General features: G+C 40.1%; 1 protein-coding gene across 2 annotated transcripts; it reads left to right on the forward strand.

Annotated features, from left to right (window-relative positions):
• The first annotated feature begins 3,083 nt into the window (after nucleotides 1-3,083).
• On the forward strand, nucleotides 3,084-21,715 carry INO80E (INO80 complex subunit E). 2 transcript variants are annotated; one of them, XM_087714031.1, is made up of 7 exons: nucleotides 3,084-3,230; nucleotides 6,758-6,828; nucleotides 10,156-10,208; nucleotides 14,088-14,163; nucleotides 14,958-15,075; nucleotides 18,939-19,067; nucleotides 20,271-21,712. In XM_087714031.1, exons 1-7 carry the CDS (start codon nucleotides 3,141-3,143, stop codon nucleotides 20,472-20,474), a joined length of 741 nt encoding a protein of 246 aa, XP_087570157.1. In that variant the 5' UTR covers nucleotides 3,084-3,140; the 3' UTR covers nucleotides 20,475-21,712. The 2 variants fall into 2 exon arrangements, with proteins under 2 accessions (XP_087570157.1, XP_087570158.1); XM_087714032.1 differs by lacking the exon at nucleotides 18,939-19,067 and having other exon boundaries at nucleotides 20,271-21,715.
• Nucleotides 21,716-21,733: the final 18 nt, after the last annotated feature.

The following is a 21,733-nucleotide window of genomic DNA, read 5'->3' on the forward strand; positions in this document are numbered from 1 at the left end:
TTCTTTCCTCTTCTAAACTCTTATTGTTTTCAGTGTGCTGAGAACAATCATGAGGTTTGTGTAACATAAAATAAATGTTTCTAACACTATGACGATCTGTACAAGCTGTGCAAAGACTATAAGAAGTTTGACAAAAAGATTTTTTCATGACTGGACGGGGAGGCTTGCACCAGTTTTTTTTCTCTCTCTATGCCTGCTCTGTAAATGTGGGAGACAAAAATGCCCTCAAGTCTTTTTGCTTTCTGCAGAAAATAAAAACTGATTATCAATAGCTTCGTGTTCAGAGTTTCAGATTTTGGAATTATCAGATTCTGAGCTCAATCAAAAAACCTTACATATTGATAAACCTCAGTAGACGTTCATGCACATTGATGCATAAGTGCACCAACATGCCTACCATTCCTGTCCTACTATCCCCACTTATTCATATCCATTTCCTGTATTCAGAGTCATGTTTATACTGTAAGATTCAAGAATTCGTTTAAGAACCATAAAAATTTGAGAATACAACCAAGTCACAATGAGCCAAACATGAGACTTAAATGAAGGCTTGAATAACAATCCACGTTTAATCTTTGATCAAAGTTTAAAGACATGTTGGTCAGTTGTTCCAATATACCCCAAGTACATGCAGGGAGGAACTGCACTTCAGAGAATGTGTAGCTCCTTTTTATACTGTTAGAAATGTTATAAACTGGCCTCTTTGATTTGTTTATTCTCTATCCTCTGCACAGTATCTTAATTATCCCCTTCAACTATCTCCTTATCTCTCTCAATTGATCACTTAGCTTCTCAGGGAGATCAAAAGATGTCATCTTTACAGCTCCTTTCCGGGATAGTCCTATGCCCATAGATTGGAGGAGATTGACAAGAGTTCAAATGGCAAGGATCACACATTTTGACATTTGCCAAATATTTTACAGACCCTAATGCCATAGGAAGTCAGTTGCAGGAAACAAAAGGCACTTACAATATACAAGCATATACGTTACAAATACAAAGCATAATATATGTGTGTTACAGAAAACAAATGTTTCTACTAAAACCAACAAGTTTGCATTTTTTTTACTGTTTCCCTTCAATACTTATATATTATTTTATACATGCTTGGCAAAATAAAATAAATCTGTAATCCAAGTAGAACAAGTTGAATCCCGCCCTCTCCCAATATGATTGTGGGGATCAAATTCTTGCATTAACCTTACCTGGAGAATAGATTCCAAAGGAAAATGAAGAATGCCTGTTTTTCTTGACCTTTCAGCAACCTATGATACTGTCTGGAGAGAAGGACTGCCTCACTTTGGTCGAAATTGAACAGAATTAGGTATGACATTGTCTTGGAAGACATGTCTATCTGGATTCAGTTCCAAGTGGGGAGAAAGACAGTGGAAAGATGGTTTAATGGTGGACAGGGCCCATGGTTTGAGGTCCTGAGCAATAGAGTACATGGGAGAATGTATGTATGTATGTATGTATGTATGTATGTATGTATGTATATGTATACACGTACACACACACACACACACACACACTCTCTCTCTTGGGCTTTGAACTTGCTTCCTGTTCATGGATAAGAAATGTATTCTGACTGATTGTAAGACTCCTTTGTCTGTTGTCTTGAGTCCCAGACTTGGTTGAATCTTGCTGGGTGATGTAATGAAGGGGATTTTGGCAATTCCTATTATGGCTTAATGGCTTTGTTCTGGTTTGGATCTTGAGTGAAGGTTAATCCTATCACCCTGGAGCTGAAGGTCTTTTTTCTTCTAAATAAGTTGGCACCAAAATGTCTGCTGGGGCTGAGCTTCTGTATCCCTTAAGATTTCTATTTCTCTTTTAATGGGAAATATTATACCTTTTAATATTCCCTAGAATATTTCATTTTTCTAGGAGAAGGGTGCGTGCTAACTTTCTACAACTGGAAGAAATGCCTCTGCCCTATATCAGTGGGAAATGGAAAGATTCCTCTTGTTGTGATTGTGTTGCTGCTATGCAAACTATTAAATATATCATGCATATATGTCCATGACATGCATTCTAGTTTAGAAGATCTACATAAAGCAATGTCAGAAGTGATCGCCTGGATAGCTGAGTTGGATATCCAATTATGAGGCCACTGCCAAACGCCTGTAGAAGTTTTACTTATCTGAACTGTGTATATATGTTTACTTCCTTTTTATCATGTTCTCATCTTCATCATCTCATCTCATTAAATGTATCATCATTTCATCGAATGTATCTTGCCTTTTTATGTACACTGAGAGCATATGCAGCAAAGACAAATTCCTTGTGTGTTCCATCACTTGGCCAATAAAGAATTCTATTCTATTCTATTCTATTCTATTCTATTCTATTCTATTCTATTCTATTCTATTCTATTCTATTCTATTCTATTCTATTCTATTCTATTCTATTCTATTCTATTCTACACTAAACATTAATTACTTGATAGTTGCTACCTGATTTAAAATAAGGTGATTTATTACTGAATTATCATTGTGTTCGTATTTTACTGTGCCTGCTCGGTTTGATTTGACTAAGCTGCAAAAATGTAAAACAAATATATGGTCACATAGCAAATAAGGTGGACGTAAATTCCTTTGAGTTGGGACCAATAGCACAACTGTTGTGGTTAATCTTCCCGGCCTGGGGGCAAAAGTGAACTTGATGAGAGAAATGTTCTGTAGCTTTCTTCTAGGCTGACTTTGTGTTACATTGATTATATCTCCAAATTTCCATTATATGAATGCATGATTGGTAAATAACATTCCTCAAGATGCCCAAAGATTACAATAAATTTACTGAAACCAACCAGTGAAGGAAAAAGATGGGGCAAAAGAGTGCAGTCAGTGCAATTATACATAACCAAAGCAAGGTAGGAAACAGATTTTAGCAGATTTAACTCGGTTCTGCTACTATTTCTTAGCAAACGGGGGTAGGATAGAAAATAAAGCAGGAACCCTGGACATTAAGAACAATTCCACCACGACTCCTTAATTCTTTTTCCTCCATCACAATGCATGCTGGGAGATGTAGTTCTGAGCTCTCCACGTGCCCGCTTTCCAAAGCATGCCGGGAAATGTAGTTCTTCCACTCCTGCTTTGAATCGCGGTTCCTGTTCCACGTTACTTCCCCAGCTGGGCATGAACGGAGCAGGAGAGCCGGATCCGGGCGGTGGGGGCTACAAAAGGCGTTATAGAGCCTTAAAAAGGAGGCTCAAATTCCTAATTTATGTAAGCGGCCGGGAATTTCGGGGGGGGGGGGGAGGAAGGGAATTGGTGCTGGCAGAACGAAAGGGAGTGGGTTGGAGGAGCAAATGTTTTAGGAAAACCTGGGCATGGGGGGTGGGTGGTTGAGAATAATAAGGGGAGTTTTACCAGAAAGAATAAATGGTGAAAATCATATTGACCGCATGCTTCCCAGACATTTAAAGAGATTCTGGCATTTGGGGAGGAAAGGCAACACTTGTGGATATTGAGTAAATTTAGGGGCCATGACAGGTGAGACGAGGATCAGAGACAAAAGACCTTCCACGTGAATGTTGTAAAAGGATTATTACAGAGAGGGTTGTAAAGCGGTATATAAGTCTAAGCACTTGCTATTATTTTGCCCATGGGTCCATAAAAAGGCATATACATGTTTAACTATGAATATATATAATTTGGTGTTCCCAACCTTGAAAACTGAATGAGGTGTGGATTTCAATTCCCAGAAGTCCCCAGACTTGCTAAGGTTAAAAAACCCTGCTCCAGAAGCTCTGGTTCGAACTGACCTAGGTTGTTTTGTTGCGAGCAGCTGAGAAATAATTTGTCCTTGCTTTATTCTGGGATGTGTTTTGGAACTGTCTGTCTCCAGACAGCCTTAGTGGTCATCCACTCAGCAATTAGTCAGATCCAACTAACTTTAGTTTTTACAGGTCAGCGTGTAACATACACATCTACAATTTGTGACTGACTACTTTGCTGACCATCTTGGTAAACTATTACTGTTTGCTGAAGCGTCACATGTTAGATGAACCCAGCAATTGTATTTGATTCACATCTTAAAAGTTCCTAAAGTTGAGAAACGCTGAGCTAACAGGCTACAGAATTTGAGGAGACTGCAAGAAAGGGGGTTAGTCCCACAGGGTGCCTATTTGGGCCCTAGACCCTGCTTTCCAAACTACAATGACTGGATTCACATAATATAATAAGACAACCCTAAGCAAACAATTTAGTGCCAGAAGAGCCCTGTCTGTCAAATTCACAGTATAAAAGGGATAATACTAATCTGCCTTGGTGGTTGCTGGGATTACCTGCCCCCCCCCCCCAAGACTCCAAAGATTCGGGGAGAATTTAATATATCTCCATTTAATACATACAGTAGTACCACACTAAACAACTATTTTCTTAAAGCAGCAATTCTGCTTATAGGGGAATAATTCACAAAACAATACAGTACTGTGGAAAGGTAACACGAATAATCATATTACATTGATGATGCAGATAGTCCTCAATTTATGAGTGGTTGCTTAGTGACAGTTTGAAGTTATGACAGGCTCTTTCAGACACTTTCCAAAGCTAACTAGAAAGTGATTCAGGTTTGTTTGGAGTTGTCACATGAGAGCATATTGGGCGGTCGGCAGTTGGTCCACATTTATGGCCATATGCATAAAACCTATGGTTTTATGACCCTATTTTATTATAGTTTTGTCTGAATCGACATTTACTTCCAGTTTTTGGCAAAAAGTGGTCCATAACAAACAATGGATTCGCTTAACGACTGCTGCAAAAAAAGTTACAAAAACAGGCTGGTCACGTGGGTGAACTGCACTATGACTCACAATCATAATGGGCAGGCTCCATTATGGTCATAAGTGGAGGGCTGCCAGTAATGAACTAGGGAGCCAGCTCAAGCAGGAATACAAAATCTGACCAAGAACTGAAACGTAAACAATTAGCAATTGGCTGCTACTTGATGGCTCCGAAAAGCTGCAAAATTTTTGCTGTGTCTATTTGCATTATTTTTATGGAGGGGAAGGATCAACCCCCCCAAAGAGGAAGAATGAACCACGGGTGGCAACTGGAATGTTGCCTAGCATTAACTTAATCTTTCCAGATCCTAGAGACTCTGTGTATGTGGACAAGTGAAATAGAACATATATTGGAATGCTGATTGTATAGGTAGTCCTCAACTTACTACAGTTCATTTAGTTACAATAGCACAGGAAAAAAGGGACTTATGCCTGTTGTTCACACTTACAACCTTTGTACTATCCCTGTGATCATGTAATAAAAATTCAGATGCTTGGCAACTGGTTCGGACTTGTGACTGTTCCTGTGTCCAAAGAGATCATGGAATCCCCGTATGTGACCTTCTAATAAGCAAAATCAACGGGGAAGCCAGTTTCACTAATAACCATGTTACTAACTGATCAACTGCAGTGAGTCACTTAACCACGGTGGCAAGAAAGGCCGTAAAATGGGGTGAAAGTCAGTTAACAACAGAAATTTTGGGCTCAGTTGTGGTTGTAAGTCAAGAACTACCTGTATGCTAATCATATATTGATCCCCATTACTTGATATAAGGGTATGTTGGAAGTAAATTGAATTTTCTCCTACAAGCTACTATCCATTTTATGACCCAGTGAGTTGCTACTTTTACAGTTAAGGCAGCAAGTTTGAAAAGATTACAGATAGCCCTTGACTGACAACCACAACTGAGTCCAAAATTTCTGTTCCTAAGACAGTTGTTAAATGTGTTTTTTCGTCCTTCCTTGGTGCAGTTGTTAAGTGAATCTACGCAGTTACATTAGTAACAAGGCTGCTAAGTGAACCTGGCTTCCCCATTGACTATGCTTGTCAGAAAGTCACAAAAGATGATCACACAACCCCAGGACGCTGCAACCGTCATAAATGTGAGCCGGTTGCCAAGTGTTTGAATTCTGATCACGTGATCATGGGGAGGCTGCCACAGTTGTCAATGTGAAACACAGTCATCGGTCACTTTTTTCAGTGCCATTTTAACTTTGAATAGTCACCAAACAAATGGTTGAAAGTTGAGGACTACCAGTAGTAGATTCTGCCTGACATGAATAATTATGTTGTGCTTCTATTTTCTAGGCATCTAATGTGTTAAAAGTCCCTACTCTATCTTCTTAACCATTTTAAAGTGTTCTGTTACAAAGATTCAGAGATTTTAATGGTATTGTTTAGATTTTAGATTTAAAATTTAATGCATGCATCGTGTTCAGATTTTAATAATTCGAGTTTCGAGTTTATTGACATTTGTATGCCACCCACTCCCTTGGGACTCTGGGCGGCTCACAACAAGACAAAAAACATATAAAAATTAAAATAAGAATACAGTTATTAAAATTTCACACCATGCATACTGTTAGCGTGAGGCTGGATACTAATCAACAGCCCCAGGCCTGCCGGAACAGCCAGGTCTTGGTAGCTTTACGGAAGGCCGGAAGAGTAGTAAGGGTCCGGATCTCTACAGGAAGATCGTTCCATAGGGCCGGCGCAGCCACAGAGAAGGCCCTCCCCCGGGGAACCGCCAACCGACATTGACCGGCGGATGGCACCCGGAGGAGGCCCAATCTGTGTGATCTTATTGGTCTTTGGGAGGTAAATGGCAGGAGGCGGTCTCTCAGGTAATGTCTCATTTTGAAATACCTACATGTTGTTATTACTCTCAGAGTACTTAAAATGGTCTGGAGAGTTATTTAATAAACTATTCCCTTACTTACACATAGCCTTTTAAAATAAATTCTCAGGAGCAAGAATGTTTCCAAGAAGAACTGAGAAAAGCACAAAGAAAACTCCTGAAAGTTTCACGGGATAAAAGGTAAGCTGATCCGATGAAGGAGGATAGGGGGTTTGTGAAATGAGGCAAACCAAATTGCCAAGAGTTCCCTCTGAATCAGAATACGAAGGCAGAAAGACAGAATTACCGTAATACCGTTTCCCACTTGAGACTGGAATCCTCAATGGCTGGGTGGCAGGCAGAAATCTAACTGGTCATTTTATTTATTTATTTTGAATGTTTGCCTTTGAAAATGGCAGTTTAATCATTTGAGTTAGAGGTATAAATAGCTGGGGCAGTACAGGTTATCCTTGGCAACTTCAAGACCTGTGGACTTCTCCTGCTAGCAACAAGTCTTAAAAGTTGCCAAGATTAGACACCCCTGGCGTAGTAGTTAAAGCCCCCAGACTAGAAACAGGGGGGGCTGGGAGTAATAGTCCAACTTTAGGGCGCAAAGTTAGCTGGGTGGCCTTGGGCCAGTCACTCAGATGGCAGTGGCAAACCACTTTCTGAAAGAGGCTGCCATGAAGTGGTCCAGGTAGCCACCAGGAGTCAAAACAGGCTTAAAGACACTAAAAACGAAGCAACAACATCTCAGTTGAAGGGACAACATCTCTTTGAGATAGATGCAGCCACCCAGCCTGGGATTGGAAACAAAGTAAGATCAAACCTTATTAATATTTGCAATGGAGACTGTAAGATCTTAGTAGCAAGCAATGGGCCAGATTGGTCCATTACACTATTACTGGACAGAGGTCAACAGCTTCCTCTGTTGAGAAGTCAGTGGCTCTCAGCCTGTTGCAATGCCTGGATGGGGGTAAAAGTGGATTTGAATCTTGGATCTGCCATATGGAGCAGGGGTCCCCAATCCCTGAGCTGCTGATCAGCACTGGGATACCAGAAACTGGGCCATGCAAACAAGTTAAGCCCTATTTATGTGCAGGCAGCATGTGAAAATACTTCCTTGCCGGTCCTCGGAAAACCTCTCAGAACCGGTCCCTGGTGCCCCAAAGGTTAGGGGGCGCTGATATAGACAGTATAACTTGAAATTTACAGATTACAGCTGCTGGTATTCTTCACATTTTTTTTGGTCAACTTTATTTTATTTTATATTGTTATACGTATCAATGCATGGATGGTGTGATACCTGACTATCATACATTTCAATAAAAATAGACATAGTATTATTACTCATAGTTATAATATTTCCTTTTCATTATTTCATATTATTTACCCACATATTTTACTACTGCCCTTCAGTTCTAAACCTTCTTCTTACTCTTTCAGATATCTTAATAAATTGGTATATGCTATATTTCCCTTCTTATTTCTATCTCTATTTAAATTCCTCCCCCTCCTATCACTATTATATTCAAAGACGTGATAATAACATTTCTTTTCTGTTTCCCATCTTCCATCTGTTTTGTTATTCATGTTTCCATTATTTAGTTCTTCACATCTGTTTTTATTGAAGTTCCATCCTTTCTTTCATTCACTATATTTCCTCACATTAATGACTTTGTTATTGCAGGTACCGTATTTTTCTGAGTAGAAGACGCACATTTTTCCCCTCAAAAAAGAGGGGAAAATCTGGGTGCGTCTTATACACTCAATACAGCATTTTTTTGCCTCTTGAAACCCACCCCCTTTGCAAAAATGGCCGTGTATAGCCTTTAAGGGGGCTTTCAGAGCGCTCCTGGAGGCTGTGGAGGGCCAAAACGACAGAAAAATGGGCTGGTTTTTTGCTTGTTTCCCCCCTCCAGCCCCCAGGAACACTCTATAAGCCTCCTAAAGGCTATGCATGCCCTTTTTAAAAAAAATAAAAAACAGGCCCGTTTTCGCAAAAAATGGCCCGTTTTTGGGAGGTCTGCAGGGTGCAAATTTTTACAAAAATTTGCCTCTTCAAAATCTTGGTCTTATATTCTGAAAAATATGGTAATCCTCAACATAAACATTTGTTTAACCACCGTCAAAGTTATAATAGCCCTGAAAAGGTGATTGACAGCTGGCCTTGGCACTTATGAGTAATATAGCATCCCTACGGTTGCATTATCAAAATGAAGTTGTTTGGCAACTGGCAGGTATTTATGATGGTTGGAGCATCCCTGGGTCACGTGACCATCATTTGTGACTTTCCCCAGTCTGCTTCTGACCAGCCAAGTCAGCGGAAGAAGTGGTGGTTTCATTTAAACCCCATTCATTTCACAGATGCCATGATTTGCTTAACAACTGTGGTAAAAGCATCGTAAAACCAGGCATGAATCATTTAACAGCCGCCTTGTTTGCAATGGAACTTCTGGCCCCAGTTTTGGTTGTAAGTTGAGGACTACCTGCACCTGTAACAACCTCTCTTTATCAAGAGCTATGAATCTCAGCCTATGAGCCATTAGAGGTACTGTATTTTTCAGAGTATAAGACGCACCCTTTCCCACAAAAAAGAGGCTGAAAATCTGGGTGTGTCTTATACACTGAATATAGCATTTTTTGCCTCCCAAAACTCCACCCTCTTCACCAAAATGGCCATGCAAAGACTTTAAGAGGCTTCCAGAGTGCTCCTGGAGGCTGGGGATGGCAGAAATGAACGGAAAATGGGCCATTTTTTGCTCGTTTTTGGGCCCCCCCCCAGCTCCCAGGAGCACTCTACAAGCCCCCTAAAGGCTATGCATGCCTTTAAAAAAATAAGGCTGTTTTCATGAAAAATGGGCCGTTTTTGGGAGATCTGCAGAGTGCAAAAATGTTTTTTTTAATTTGCGTTTTCAAAATCTTTGTGCGTCTTATATTCCTAAAAATATGATAGTCCTCGATTTACCACTACAACTGAGCCCAACATTTCTGTTGTTAAGTGAGACACTTGTTTAGTGAGTTTTACTCTATTTTACGACCTTTCTTGCCTCAGTTGTTAAGTGAATCGGCGCAGTTAATAAGTTGTCACCTGGATGTTAAGTGAATCTGGTTTCCCCATTGGCTTTGCTTGTCAGAAGGTCGCAAAAGGTGTCATGTGACCCCGGGATGCTGCCACGGTCATAGATATAAAGCCGTTGCCAAGCATCTGAATTTTGATCATGTGACCATGGGGATGCTGCAATGGTCATAAGTACGAAAAATGGTCCTAAGTCTCATTTTTCAGTGCCATTGCAACTTTGAATGGTCACTAAACAAATTGTTGTAAGTTGAGGACTATCTTTATGTGCAAAAATCATTCTCTTGCCAAGAAATAATTGTAGATCAATTCTGGATACCTGCCTTGGAATAGAGGACGGCCCAGAAAAACGGCAAATCTTTGGACCCAGCTTAAGGCCTCGACCTCTTCCTAACAATTAAGCATCAGGCCTGAGTCACTGCTTTTTCCTACCTGTTTCCTCTTTCTAGTTTCCTGCTTGATCGCCTGCTCCAGTATGAGAATGTGGATGAAGACTCCTCAGGTAAAGTGAGGCTCACAACCTCCATTTGATGGTGCTGAAAGAAAGAGGAGGATTTTCCCCTCTTTTTTTTTTTTTTTTAATAAAGGGACTTAATAGTATTAATTTGGCTGCTGTGAATATAACATCAACTATTCAGGCCGGAAGAAAATGAAACAATGACATGGCAAGTTAAAGGATTTCACATCAAATTTATAAATCTTAACCGAATCTGACATCCTTATAATCATTCGTAGTTTATCTTTTAAAGATAATAGTGACCCATATTCCAGAAAAGGTACAGAGGTACCTTTTATTGGCTGTTAAATATTATGGAATTAGAGCAGAGCAAATCCACGGTGGTAGATTTTCTGATTCTGACTGCCGATGGCATTGGTTAATTGTTAGATATTGCAGAAAACACCCTTGAATATAGATAGACTTCTGCTTACAACAACAATTAAGCCCAAAATTTCTTTTGCTAAGTGAGACGATTGTTAAGTGAGCTTTGGCCTATTTTATGACTTCCTTGACGCAGTTATTAAGTGAATCATTGCAGTGTTTGAGTTAGTAACAAGATTGTTAAGTGAATCTGGCTTTCACATTGACTCTGCTTGTCAAAAGGTCGCAAAAAGGTGATCATGTGATTCCAGGACACTGCAACCGTCATAAATTTGAATCAGTTGCCAAGCATCCAAATTTCGATTCAATGGTCATAAGTGCGAAAAGCGGCCATGTCTCTTTTTTTCAGTGTCGTCCTAACTTTGAGCAGTCACTAAATGAACTGTTGTAAGTTGAGGATTACCTGTGTAGCTATGATGTCTGCTTGGCATTTAAAAATTGTCTCAAGGTGGGCTAGAATCATTGGTCCAACAAGCATCGTGTTTCTAAAAATTGTGTACAGACAGTCCTCACTTAACACCAATTGTGATAAAAAAAACCGGTCATTAAGTGACATAGCTGTAACTAAAAAACCCCACATGACTGTGCTGCTTAGTGATGGCAGTTTTAACAGTCCTGATTGCTGTCATTAAGTGAGGACCGTAGAGGTCAGTGATGGCGAACCTTTTTTGGCTCGCATGCCAAAAGTGGGGGAGTGTAGGGGGGGTCGTGCGCAGGCATGCCACACCCATCATGCTATGCACACGACCCCAGCACACATGCGCGCACGACCAGCGTTACCCAACGTTTTTGGCATGCTTTTTTCGCCTTCCCCAGGTAAGGGCGAAAACAGCTTCTCCCCTTGGAGGCCCCCCGGAGGCTTCAAGAGCTTCCCTGAAGCCTCCGGAGCGTGAAAAACCGGAACTTCAGGAACAAACTTCCATTTTTCTCATAGCTTCAGTTTTAGTCCTCCGAAGCCTTCAGCGGCCTTCAGGAGACTTTCCTGAATGCTCTGGAGGGCTAAAACTGGCCCTACGAGCAAAGCAGAAGTGGCTTCCGGTTTGCTCGTAGGGTCGTTTTTTGCCCTCTGGAAGCTTCAGGGAAGCCTCCTGAAGCCTCCTGAACGCTCCAGGGAGTTAAAACTGGCCCTATGAACAAACCGGAAGTATGTTCCTGAATTTCCGATTCCCCGTAGGGCCGTTTTTTTCTGTGAAAAATGGCCTCAAAAGAAGGCCGAAGGCTGAAGTCAGCTGGCCAGCGCGTGCATGCGCACTGGCCAACTGACAGGGCAATGCCCTGCATACCCTGGCAAATGGCTCCGCGTGCCATAGGTTCACCATCACACGCCTAGAAGAACCTTTCTTCTAGGGATTTCTTATCTCCTGCTGGCTCCCCCTTCGACTTTGATTGTGAGAAACTGGCAGGGGAGGTTGCAAATTATGTGATTGTGGATGCCGCAACATTGTAATTGTGAATTGGCTGCCAAATGTCTGGATATAAATATAAATATAAATGCGGACATGCAGTGGTTGTAAATATGAGGACCAGTCGTAACTACTGCTTGTTGTGCTGTTAGATATTTCAAATTGTTGTTGAACAAGTCATCATTAAATGGGGACCACCTGCATAAGCAAGCATAGAAATCGGTATCCGTGGTTGAGGTTTAATCCTGTTCCCTTCCCTAAAGTATGGACTACAACACCCCTAGCAGCTTTAAGAGGAGTGGACTTCAGTTCTGGGAGTTGAAGTTCACTCCTCTTAAAGTTGCTAAGATTGAGAAACCCTGGATCATGACTTCCAAAATTACTAGCCCTATTAATTAGGGAAAACTAAATTCTAGCCTAGGAGGGTAGGTTGAAGCTGCTATCATTCCTGCTTCATGCAGAAGGAAATTTATTTACCGTATGTACAGATACACGAACCATTATGAGCTACGGTGGCGCAATGGTTGGAGTGCAGTACTGCAGGCTACTTCTGCTGACTGCCAACTGCTTGCAATTTGGCAGTTCAAATCTCACCAAGCTCAAGGTTGACTCAGCCTTCCATCCTTCCAAAGTCAGTAAAATGAGGACGCAAATTGTTGGGGTCAAAATGCTGACTCTGTAAACCGCTTAGTGAGGGCTGTAAAGCACTATAAAGCGGTACATAAGTCTAAGTGCTATTGCTATTTTTTTTTTCATTTTTCTGGCTTGTTTTCCCCTCCTTTGAGTTGGTGTGAATGATTCCCCCTTTTCCACTTCTTCTGCACATAGCATCTTTTTATATTGGTGCTTGTAAAAATTAAAATTTAATTGCTATATTCCTTGAGGATCCGGCTGCTGATTACTTGTTAATATTTGATTCCTCCAGGACATGTTATTCTTAAGCACTTTTATTTCTGTATTATATTTTATATTTGGCTGACATTGGCTTTTTATTTTAATATCCAATTGCCGGGGGAGTTTTTAGCTGCCCCGTGAAGCCTCCCTATTATACTAATTTTTCTACATTTCTCTTCCTGCTCAGTCCCATTGGTGATTTTGACTAGATTGGATAAATGACCCATGACATTCTTTATTTGAAAGCTGTCTCTGTAAAGATGAATGGCTAGAAATTGAATGTTGACGTTGTTTTGGAGACGTCTTCATTTTGTTGCAAATGGGTCTGTTGCCTAACTGATCACCTCAGTTAGGAGAGCAAGCTTGCTGGCAAAAAGTGAGTTGTGAATAAATTGGATGAGTGACTTGTTCCAAAACATACTCTGACTGTTCAGAATTATGCAAATTAGAAGTGTAACTAAATGCAGATTTTGGTATCTGAGAATTTAGGCAGTGTCACAGTATACTTAGGATGGTGTATAACATAGTTTATAGAAGTGTTTGCTTCTCAGGATGTTTTGCAGAGCCAGCTGAGAAAAAGTGGATTTTTATGCAAAGGGACTATATTTAGTGTCTGAAAAGGGAATCAATACAGTGTAGTTGGTCTTCGACTTACAATCATTCATTTAGTAAACATTCAAAGTTACAACGGCACTGAAAAATGAGACTTACAACTAGTCCTCGCTCTTAAAACTGGCACAGCATTCCCTGTGGTCACCAGATCAAAATTTGGTTGTTGGCATCTTACATGTGTGCACCAATAGTTGCAGTGCCCTGGGGTCGTAGGATCACCATTTACAAGCTTCCCAGCCGGAGCAAGCAAAGTCAATAGCAAAAACTGGATTTGTTTAAAGACCAAACACAATTCATTTAATAATAGCAGTGATTCTCTTAATAACTGTGACAAAAGTCAAAGATAATATTGGGTGCAACTCATTTGCTTCACAATAGAGATTCTGGCGTCAGCTGTGGTCGTAAATCAAGGGTTACCCATATTTTGATCTTGAATCCAGAAAACTGGAGAGCTTCTCTCTCAGTCATTGGATGAGATCACCTAACCAACATCATCAGGAAATGACGCAAATGCACAGGGTAGCATATAACTCTCTGGCAGAAGGAGGTGGAGGTGGAATGACTTTGTCTAATTTTATTTCTCTGGAATCAGATTCGGAAGCAACAGCCTCCTCAGACAACAGTGATGGAGAGATGCCGAAAGGGACGGAGCCTCAGTCCCTCAAGAGGTGAGTATGTGGTGGGCTTCAGGATAGAGAGAATACGCAAAAATACAAACCAATAGATGGCTACAGGCTAACGGGGCTGTTCTCTATAGCAGAAAAGAGGTAGAATTCTTGGACATTTTCAGCGCACATCCACAATTATTCTAGTGGTGGGTGAAGGAGATGGTCTTGTGAGACCAGGCTAGGCTTACAGGCTAATTTCTAATGTTGGATTTTCCCCCTTACCAGAGGGCGCCCTCTTGTGCAGTACTGTGAAGCTGTTACCATGGCAACTCCATTGTGCTGTACAGTAGAAGCCATTTTATGGCAGTACAATAGAAGCCATTTTAAGGCATAATAGCTGTATCTTAACAGAGCATATACCCCGAGGGGTGTTAGGGGTATTTTACCCCCACAGTATTTTTTTCAAGAGAGTAAGTCATCTGTGTACCAAGTTTGGTTGAAATTGCTTGAGGAGTTCCAGAGTTATGCTGGAACATACACATGCACCCACCCATACCCATATATTATATTATATTATAGTATAGTATAGCATAGCATAGCATAGCATAGCATAGCATAGCATATGTGCGTGTGTGTGTCTGCACACAAGCATACGTATATAAAAATAAATATTGCAGTCCATTTTCAATACATTAGCGGAAAAAAGAGTCTTGAGAGTTCACAAGGTTAAAACCAAATGGAGCAAAGCTGTGACTGAATCTAGATGTCTGTTCTGCTTCATGGGTCGTTCCATCTGTTTCTATGGAGCACATTTTTGGCAGCTGTTCATCCATGACATCTCTTTCTGCTCACAGAAAACACAGCCCCCAGCTTGGCAGTGCCTCATCACCATCCTCCTCAGGTCTTTCTCTGCAGCCAACATCTGGTTTTGGGCTTCCAGCTTCAGGGACATCATCGCCCTACTTAGCCTCAGTGAGTAATCCTGCCCCCATCTAGGTAATAAAGTTGAGTAAATAGTTGTCCAAAGTGAACCCTGAAGCTGGGAAAAGACTTAACAGAGATTGATGGTTCCCCAGCCTTCAGGTGTGTTGAGAGCAAATCTCTTCTTGCGTTGACTCTGCTGGTTTGAAAACTGTAATCTATTGCAGGTAATCCTCAACTTACAACCAAAATTGAGCCCCAAATTTCTGTTGCTAAGCGAGATGGTTGTTAAATGAGTTTTGCCCCCTTTTACGACCTTCCTAGCCACAGCTGTTAAATGAATCATTGCAGTTGTTAAGGTAGTAACGGTTGTTAAGTGAATCCTGCTTCCCCCATTGACTTTGCTTGTCAGAAGGTTGCAAAATGTGATCACATGACCCCCGCATGACACCACAACCATCATAAATACATGCCAGTTTCCAAGCTTCTAAATTTTGATCCCGTGACCGTGGGGAAGCTGCAAGGTCATAAGTGTGAAAACAGTAATCGGTCACTTTCTTCAGCGCTGTTGTAACTTTGAATGGTAAGTCGAGGACTACCTATCCAAGAAAATAAGTCAGAAAACCTTGATTTTAAATGAGTTTAGACAAACTTTCAACCAAATTACCTCAGGAATAAGAGAGTGTAGCCTGGAATCAGATAGCAAGGATAATTCTAAGCCAGTATTTACCTCAGTTTTCCTAAACTAAGATAACAAATCTGAAATAAAGGGTTGGTGTGTGTGTGTGTGTGTGTGTGTGTGTGTGTGTGTGTGTGTGTGTGTACGTACGCGCGCAATGGTCTCAGCATGGTTATGTTAGAGTGGAACCACTGACTGCTGCTAAAAAAACCCAAACCCCAACACTATACATCTAATAACTCCTGTTCCATAATATATGCCCCAAAGGGGCACCTTAATATCAAAATTGTCTGAATGCTTTGAGTTTGCCCAGTGTGCTTCTTTCCCTTAGTTGTTTCATTAATTCATGTTTTGATTTGCACAAATCATTGAAATGGAAAAACTCCAAAGCGGGTTGAATTCACAAATAGCACTCTAAAGCCAGAAAGCCCACTTCCCACAACTAAGATTAGCATGTTTTACAACTGTGGGTGCTAGGACTCTTATTAGTTCTACTTGTCCTGCTAACCCAACTAATATTTATATCACAAGCCTTTGGCTTCATCTCATTTTTTTCCCCTTTAGCTTGGTTCCCATGTCAGTTCCATTTCACCTTATTATTTCCAAGCACTTAGCGCTGAGCATAGGCATAAAAATTAGGCCTCCGTTTATCTTAGTCAATGGTAATTGGATGCCTGGAAGAACACAGCACATGATTCTAATACGTTTGGATATAAACTTTTTTTTTTTTTTTTAAAAAAAAAGCCTAAATGAAGAGCTGTAAGTTTTTTCTGCATCCCTGGTTCCCTTCCCGAGCATTGGAAAAATTTAAATGTTGCACTTTTTTCGACTGAGGGCATTTCATGTTTCTGCTGGGAGACATTAAATGGGGAGAATGACACAATGATGATTTTCCTCACATAAAAGACCCTGAGATGCGTTATGGTGTTTGCAATACTACTTTTACCTGGTTTTTCAAATTTGGCAAGTTTGTCCTCCTGGCTGGGGAATTTTGGGAGTTGAAGTCCACACAATTTTTGCCGCCTCAGGAATTCTGGGAATTGAAGTCCATACAACTTAAGTTGAAAAACACTGTTTTGCACTAAAGGGATGTCATTTAGCTCTGCTATATCCTAGTATACTTAGAGCATAGTTGTCATATGATGTCCAGTTAGGGCCCATGTGGGTTCCTTTACTTCTTTAGAAAGAGTCTGTGCTACGTTTCTTAGAAACATTTTCCAAACTCCTTACTGTGTCTCAAATGCAGTTCTTCCACTGTAGGCTAGCCTGAGTTAGATCAAGACCAATATTTGGTTGTATTTCTACGCACTGGGCCAAAATATGATTTGCCCATATATAGAGGTTAGTAATAATTTTGTTTCATCCTGGCCCAAAGGAGTAGATTAAAAAAAATGGAGCTCTTTGGAGTTTCTTTAACTCTCTGCACTTGGATCAAAATGTGGGCAACAAAGGCTTTCATGGATTTATGATGTTACTATTCGGTTAGGCCTGGATCTATTCCAAGGATCTATTTTGGATTAGCTCCTTCACCTTCCTTAACCAAATTAGAATCCTTAATTGTAGAAGGGCATTTAATTTCCCTAGTACAATTGAAAGTCCATCCTAAGTGTTTTTAGGTGAATAGAAGGGCATCTCTTTTAAAGTTTACCCATGCACAAAAGGGGTCTTTGAAGCCATGAAATATGTCCTCTTATATTCCCTATTTTATGCTGGTACACCTTCAGGTTGATAACCCCACATCTCAGTAATTTTCCCGGTCATTCTGACTGGTTATATTTATGTTTTTTTTAAATTATCAAATCCATGGAATTCTGTTAAGTGTGACTGATATGTCCAGTTAATTTTATGATCTGCTTTGACCCCTATTCATATAACCTGTTTTTACATTGCTAAGTTTTTTTATGTATTGGTCATTGAGATCGAGTCACTTTATCATCTTGGCTAGGAATCTGGAAAACCTTGGTGGCCCACGTAGTATAAATCAGATACAAACATGTAGAGAATGAGTGTCTGATCAAGATGCTGGTGTTAATCTGTCTTGCGGGATATATTTGTAGACATATAACTTCTCAGAAAAAAAAGATGACTCTGGAGAACTATTTCCACAAGTGTTTAAAAAGAGGGCACCAAAGAATCCAAGCATTTGGGAAGGTTTCCACACTGTTGAGGGGGAAAAAACAATTAAGGAACCAGACTTGAGGTTTGTTTAGCATTTATTCTATTTATTTTATTTTATTTTATTTTTTATTTTATTTTTTATATTATTATATTATTATTTTTTATTTTATTTTTTTATTTTTTTATTTTTTTATTTTATTATTATTTTATTATTTTATTATTTTATTTTTTTATTTTTTTATTATTTTAATATTTTATTATTTTATTATTTTATTATTTTATTATTTTATTATTTTATTATTTTATTATTTTATTATTTTATTATTTTATTATTTTATTATTTTATTATTTTATTATTTTATTATTTTATTATTTTATTATTTTATTATTTTATTATTATTATTTTTAATTATTTAATTATTTTATTATTATTATTTTTAATTATTTAATTATTTTTAATTATTTTATTATTTTTATTATTTTATTATTTCATTTTTAATTTTAATATTATTTTATTTTTTATTTTTTACTTTATTTTATTTATTATTTTTCAAATGGAACATCTTATATTAAAAAGAGAAAATATGATACTTAAAATTATTGTAATAATCTAAACAAAAAAGAAACCCTTCGAATAACTATATAAGGAATATAAAAATTAAAATGCAGAAAAAATGTATAACACTTATGCATCTTTATATAGCATGAGGCCCAGAAAATAGTGGTATGAATAACTTTTATCATTGGCCAGCAATAAATTGTCCATTGTACATGATCCATAAAAATTGTGTCATATCGATAAATGTTCATGAGTGTGAAATAAGGAGGATGGGTTACATCAGATTTTTGCAACTTGGCACCATCCAAATGTTATCATGCTCATCATCTTCCCCAAAACCCATGTTGGGTGGTCGTGATGAGAATGTTAGCCATCTGAAGAGGCCCAGTTAGACTGCCACTAGATCTGTGAAGACAATGACTTGGCCTTCCTTAGCTTGATATCCTCCAGATGTTTTGATTCAACCCTCTCCAACTGGGGGGAATCACCTGCTCATCATTCATATTTTGATTTTTTTTTATTCCATCTCTTCCCTCTCGCCATCCCTTTCCCACCCAGCTGAATTCACCCACTTATGCTCCCTTCCCCTCTGACTACTTGGCACTGGGGCCTGAACCTGTTCCCCCCCAGCCTGACAGCAACGCTACTCGCTCTGCCCGGCGGCCAGCAAGGCCCCACACACTCAAGGTACCTCAAGGAAGGTGGTGGGGGTTGATGGAGACGAGGGATATATATATATATAATGCAGTCTTGCTTTAAGGGCATGCTGGATGTGGAATCTATAATGCTGGATTAAACTCACAACTGCATTCACACTTGTGTGGGCGGGGGTTAGAGGAATGTGCAAGGTCGAATGTGTTTCAGCTTACAAACAAACACTGAAAAACTTTTTATTTCTTAGGGAAATTGCCCTGATTGAGTGGAGTGAATAAGAGCTATGATAAAAGAAGCAAGATGCATCTATGCTTCAAACTTCAAATTAACTTTGAACTCTGGTGCTGTCGTGGCTTGAGGCTTCTGTGAAACATTCTGTGAATAATACTGCACGCCTACAGCAGATATTCACTCATCGAAACTTGCTTTTTGATTCTCGTGCTTTGGGCTACAGTCATAAAAAGTTTCTAGATGAAAGCGGAGCTGTGGCTGGGGTTGATAAAGACGTTCAGCATTAAGTTGTGAGAAAATAATCTTATTGATTTATGGAATTTTTTACCGTGCCTTCCATCTTCGTGACTGGGCTGACAAATACTAGGCTATGTTTGTGTAATATGGTATATCAAATCCGCATTAGGTGGCCCACAGAGTAAAGTGAGGCAGGGAATTCAGGGCGAAGGCAGGAGCTGTAGAGGTGTTGCTAGTAGTAACATGGTCAGATTACTGGGCGCATCACTGTTCTGCCTCTTGGGGAAGATTTCTGGAGCATATGGCCCTAAGGCACCCATTTTCCCCATGAGGCCCAAAGCTGTTGAAAAATGGTTGGAGAATTGTTGGTACTTGGAATGCTCTTGAGGGATATAGTGGATCTTATGTAGTTTGTGGGTTGTGAATGTCTCAACTCTACGGTTAAGCCAGGGGTCCCCAAACATGGCACCTTTAAGACTTGTGGACTTCAACTCCCAGAATTCCCTGGCTGGGGAATTCTGGGAGTTGAAATCCACAAGTCTTAAAGGTGTCAAGTTTGGAGACTCCTGGCTTAAGCCATAAACCACGCTTATCAAATGCCAGTGGTTGGATTTGGACAAAGAACCAAAGCATCCTTTGGGTCAGGATGATGTGAAAAGCCAGATCTCCATGGGACCATGAAAGAAAGTGAGGAGGAGGAAAAAAGGAAGAAAAAGCCACAAGATCCAACATTCGCCTGAGTTTTTCTCTCTTTCTTGTCATCTGCAGCTCCCGCTGCCCCCAGCGTCCCACTCGGACTGTTCCTCCGTCGTGGTGGGATTACCTTTTCCTTCACCCAGAGGGACTCCCAAGCTGCCACCCCCTACAATCCTCAGCACGGTGCCCCACCAGATGTTTAGCGATGCAGGGGAGGGAAGCGGCGAAGATCCCCTGGATGGTGACGATGAGCTGGTCATCGACATCCCTGAATGACAGTGGCAAAGCCGGCGCATCATTTGAAAGGACACAGGCCTCTAGGTTGCTTGTGAGGGGGATGATGCCCCTAAACTTTATTTTGTTATTTCTTTGTTTACAGACTCGGGGGGGGGGACATGCAAAACAGTCAATAAAGGGGATTCTGTTTTGTATTAAAAGCATCTGGTTGCGATTTCTACACTCTGTGTTCCTTTTCCTTCTTTGAAATCCTTGGGCTATTAACAGTGTGGTGAGACGTTTCCGTTATGTGACGTGCCATCACTTTACACACTGGTAAAGAAAAATCTACCATTTTTCCCAAAATAAGACCTCCCTAGATAATAAGCCCAATCGGGCTTTTGAGCGCATGCACTAAAATAAGCCCACCCCGAAAATATTGCAACACAGTAGCAGCCATGAGGTGACCACGCTCTCCGCCTCCTGCACCTCAAAAATAATAAGAACTCCCCCAAAATAAGGCCAAGTGCTTATTTTGGGGGTCAAAAGAAAATGACCCTGTCTTATTTTTGGGGAAACACAGTACTTGAAATAATTAACATCTGTTGACGAGGTAGAGCTAAAATCTCTCTTTTGCTGCAAAGCAAAGTTCCCAAGAATTCAAGGGATTGTAAAAAAAAAAATGCTTCAGATCTACAGGCAGTCCTCGACTTAACAACCATTCGTTTAGTGACCATTCAAAAGTTACAGTGGCGTTGAAAAAAATTACCTACAACTGGTCCTTCCACTTAAAACCATCAGAGTTACGTGATCAAAATTTGGGCACTTGGCAACTGGCAGGTATTTATGACAGTCCATGCCCCAGAATCACGTGCCCACTGTTTGCAACTTTGTTGGTTGCTTCTGACAAACAATAGGGAAGCCAAATTCACATAACAACTGTGTGATTGACTTAATGACCATGATTTGCTTTAACGCCAGTAGCGAAAAAGGTAAACTTGTTTAACCACTTAGTTACAAGATTTTCCAGGATGAACCGTGATTGTAAATTGAGGACCACCCATAGTCCAGGTGGGAAGAGAGCAATAACCAGGGGTTTTTCTACTGCACATGTAAACGTTAGACATCTATCACTTCTCCTCGACCAACTTAAATGCAGTTTAACCCTCAAAATGCTTGCGATAGTTCTAGCTGAGCTGAAAACATCCCATGTTTTCTAATTGCATTTTTAGCTTATTTTACCAGATGGGTTTCTCCACAAGTTGCTACTCACTGCAGTGCTTCATTATTTTTGCTACAGATATTTATATATGTATATA

The sequence above is a fragment of the Thamnophis sirtalis genome, unplaced genomic scaffold (genome assembly GCF_051295495.1).
Source record: "Thamnophis sirtalis isolate CommonGarterSnake01/CBP01778 unplaced genomic scaffold, rThaSir2_p1.2 scaffold_4, whole genome shotgun sequence".
NCBI classification, from domain to species: domain Eukaryota; kingdom Metazoa; phylum Chordata; class Lepidosauria; order Squamata; family Natricidae; genus Thamnophis; species Thamnophis sirtalis.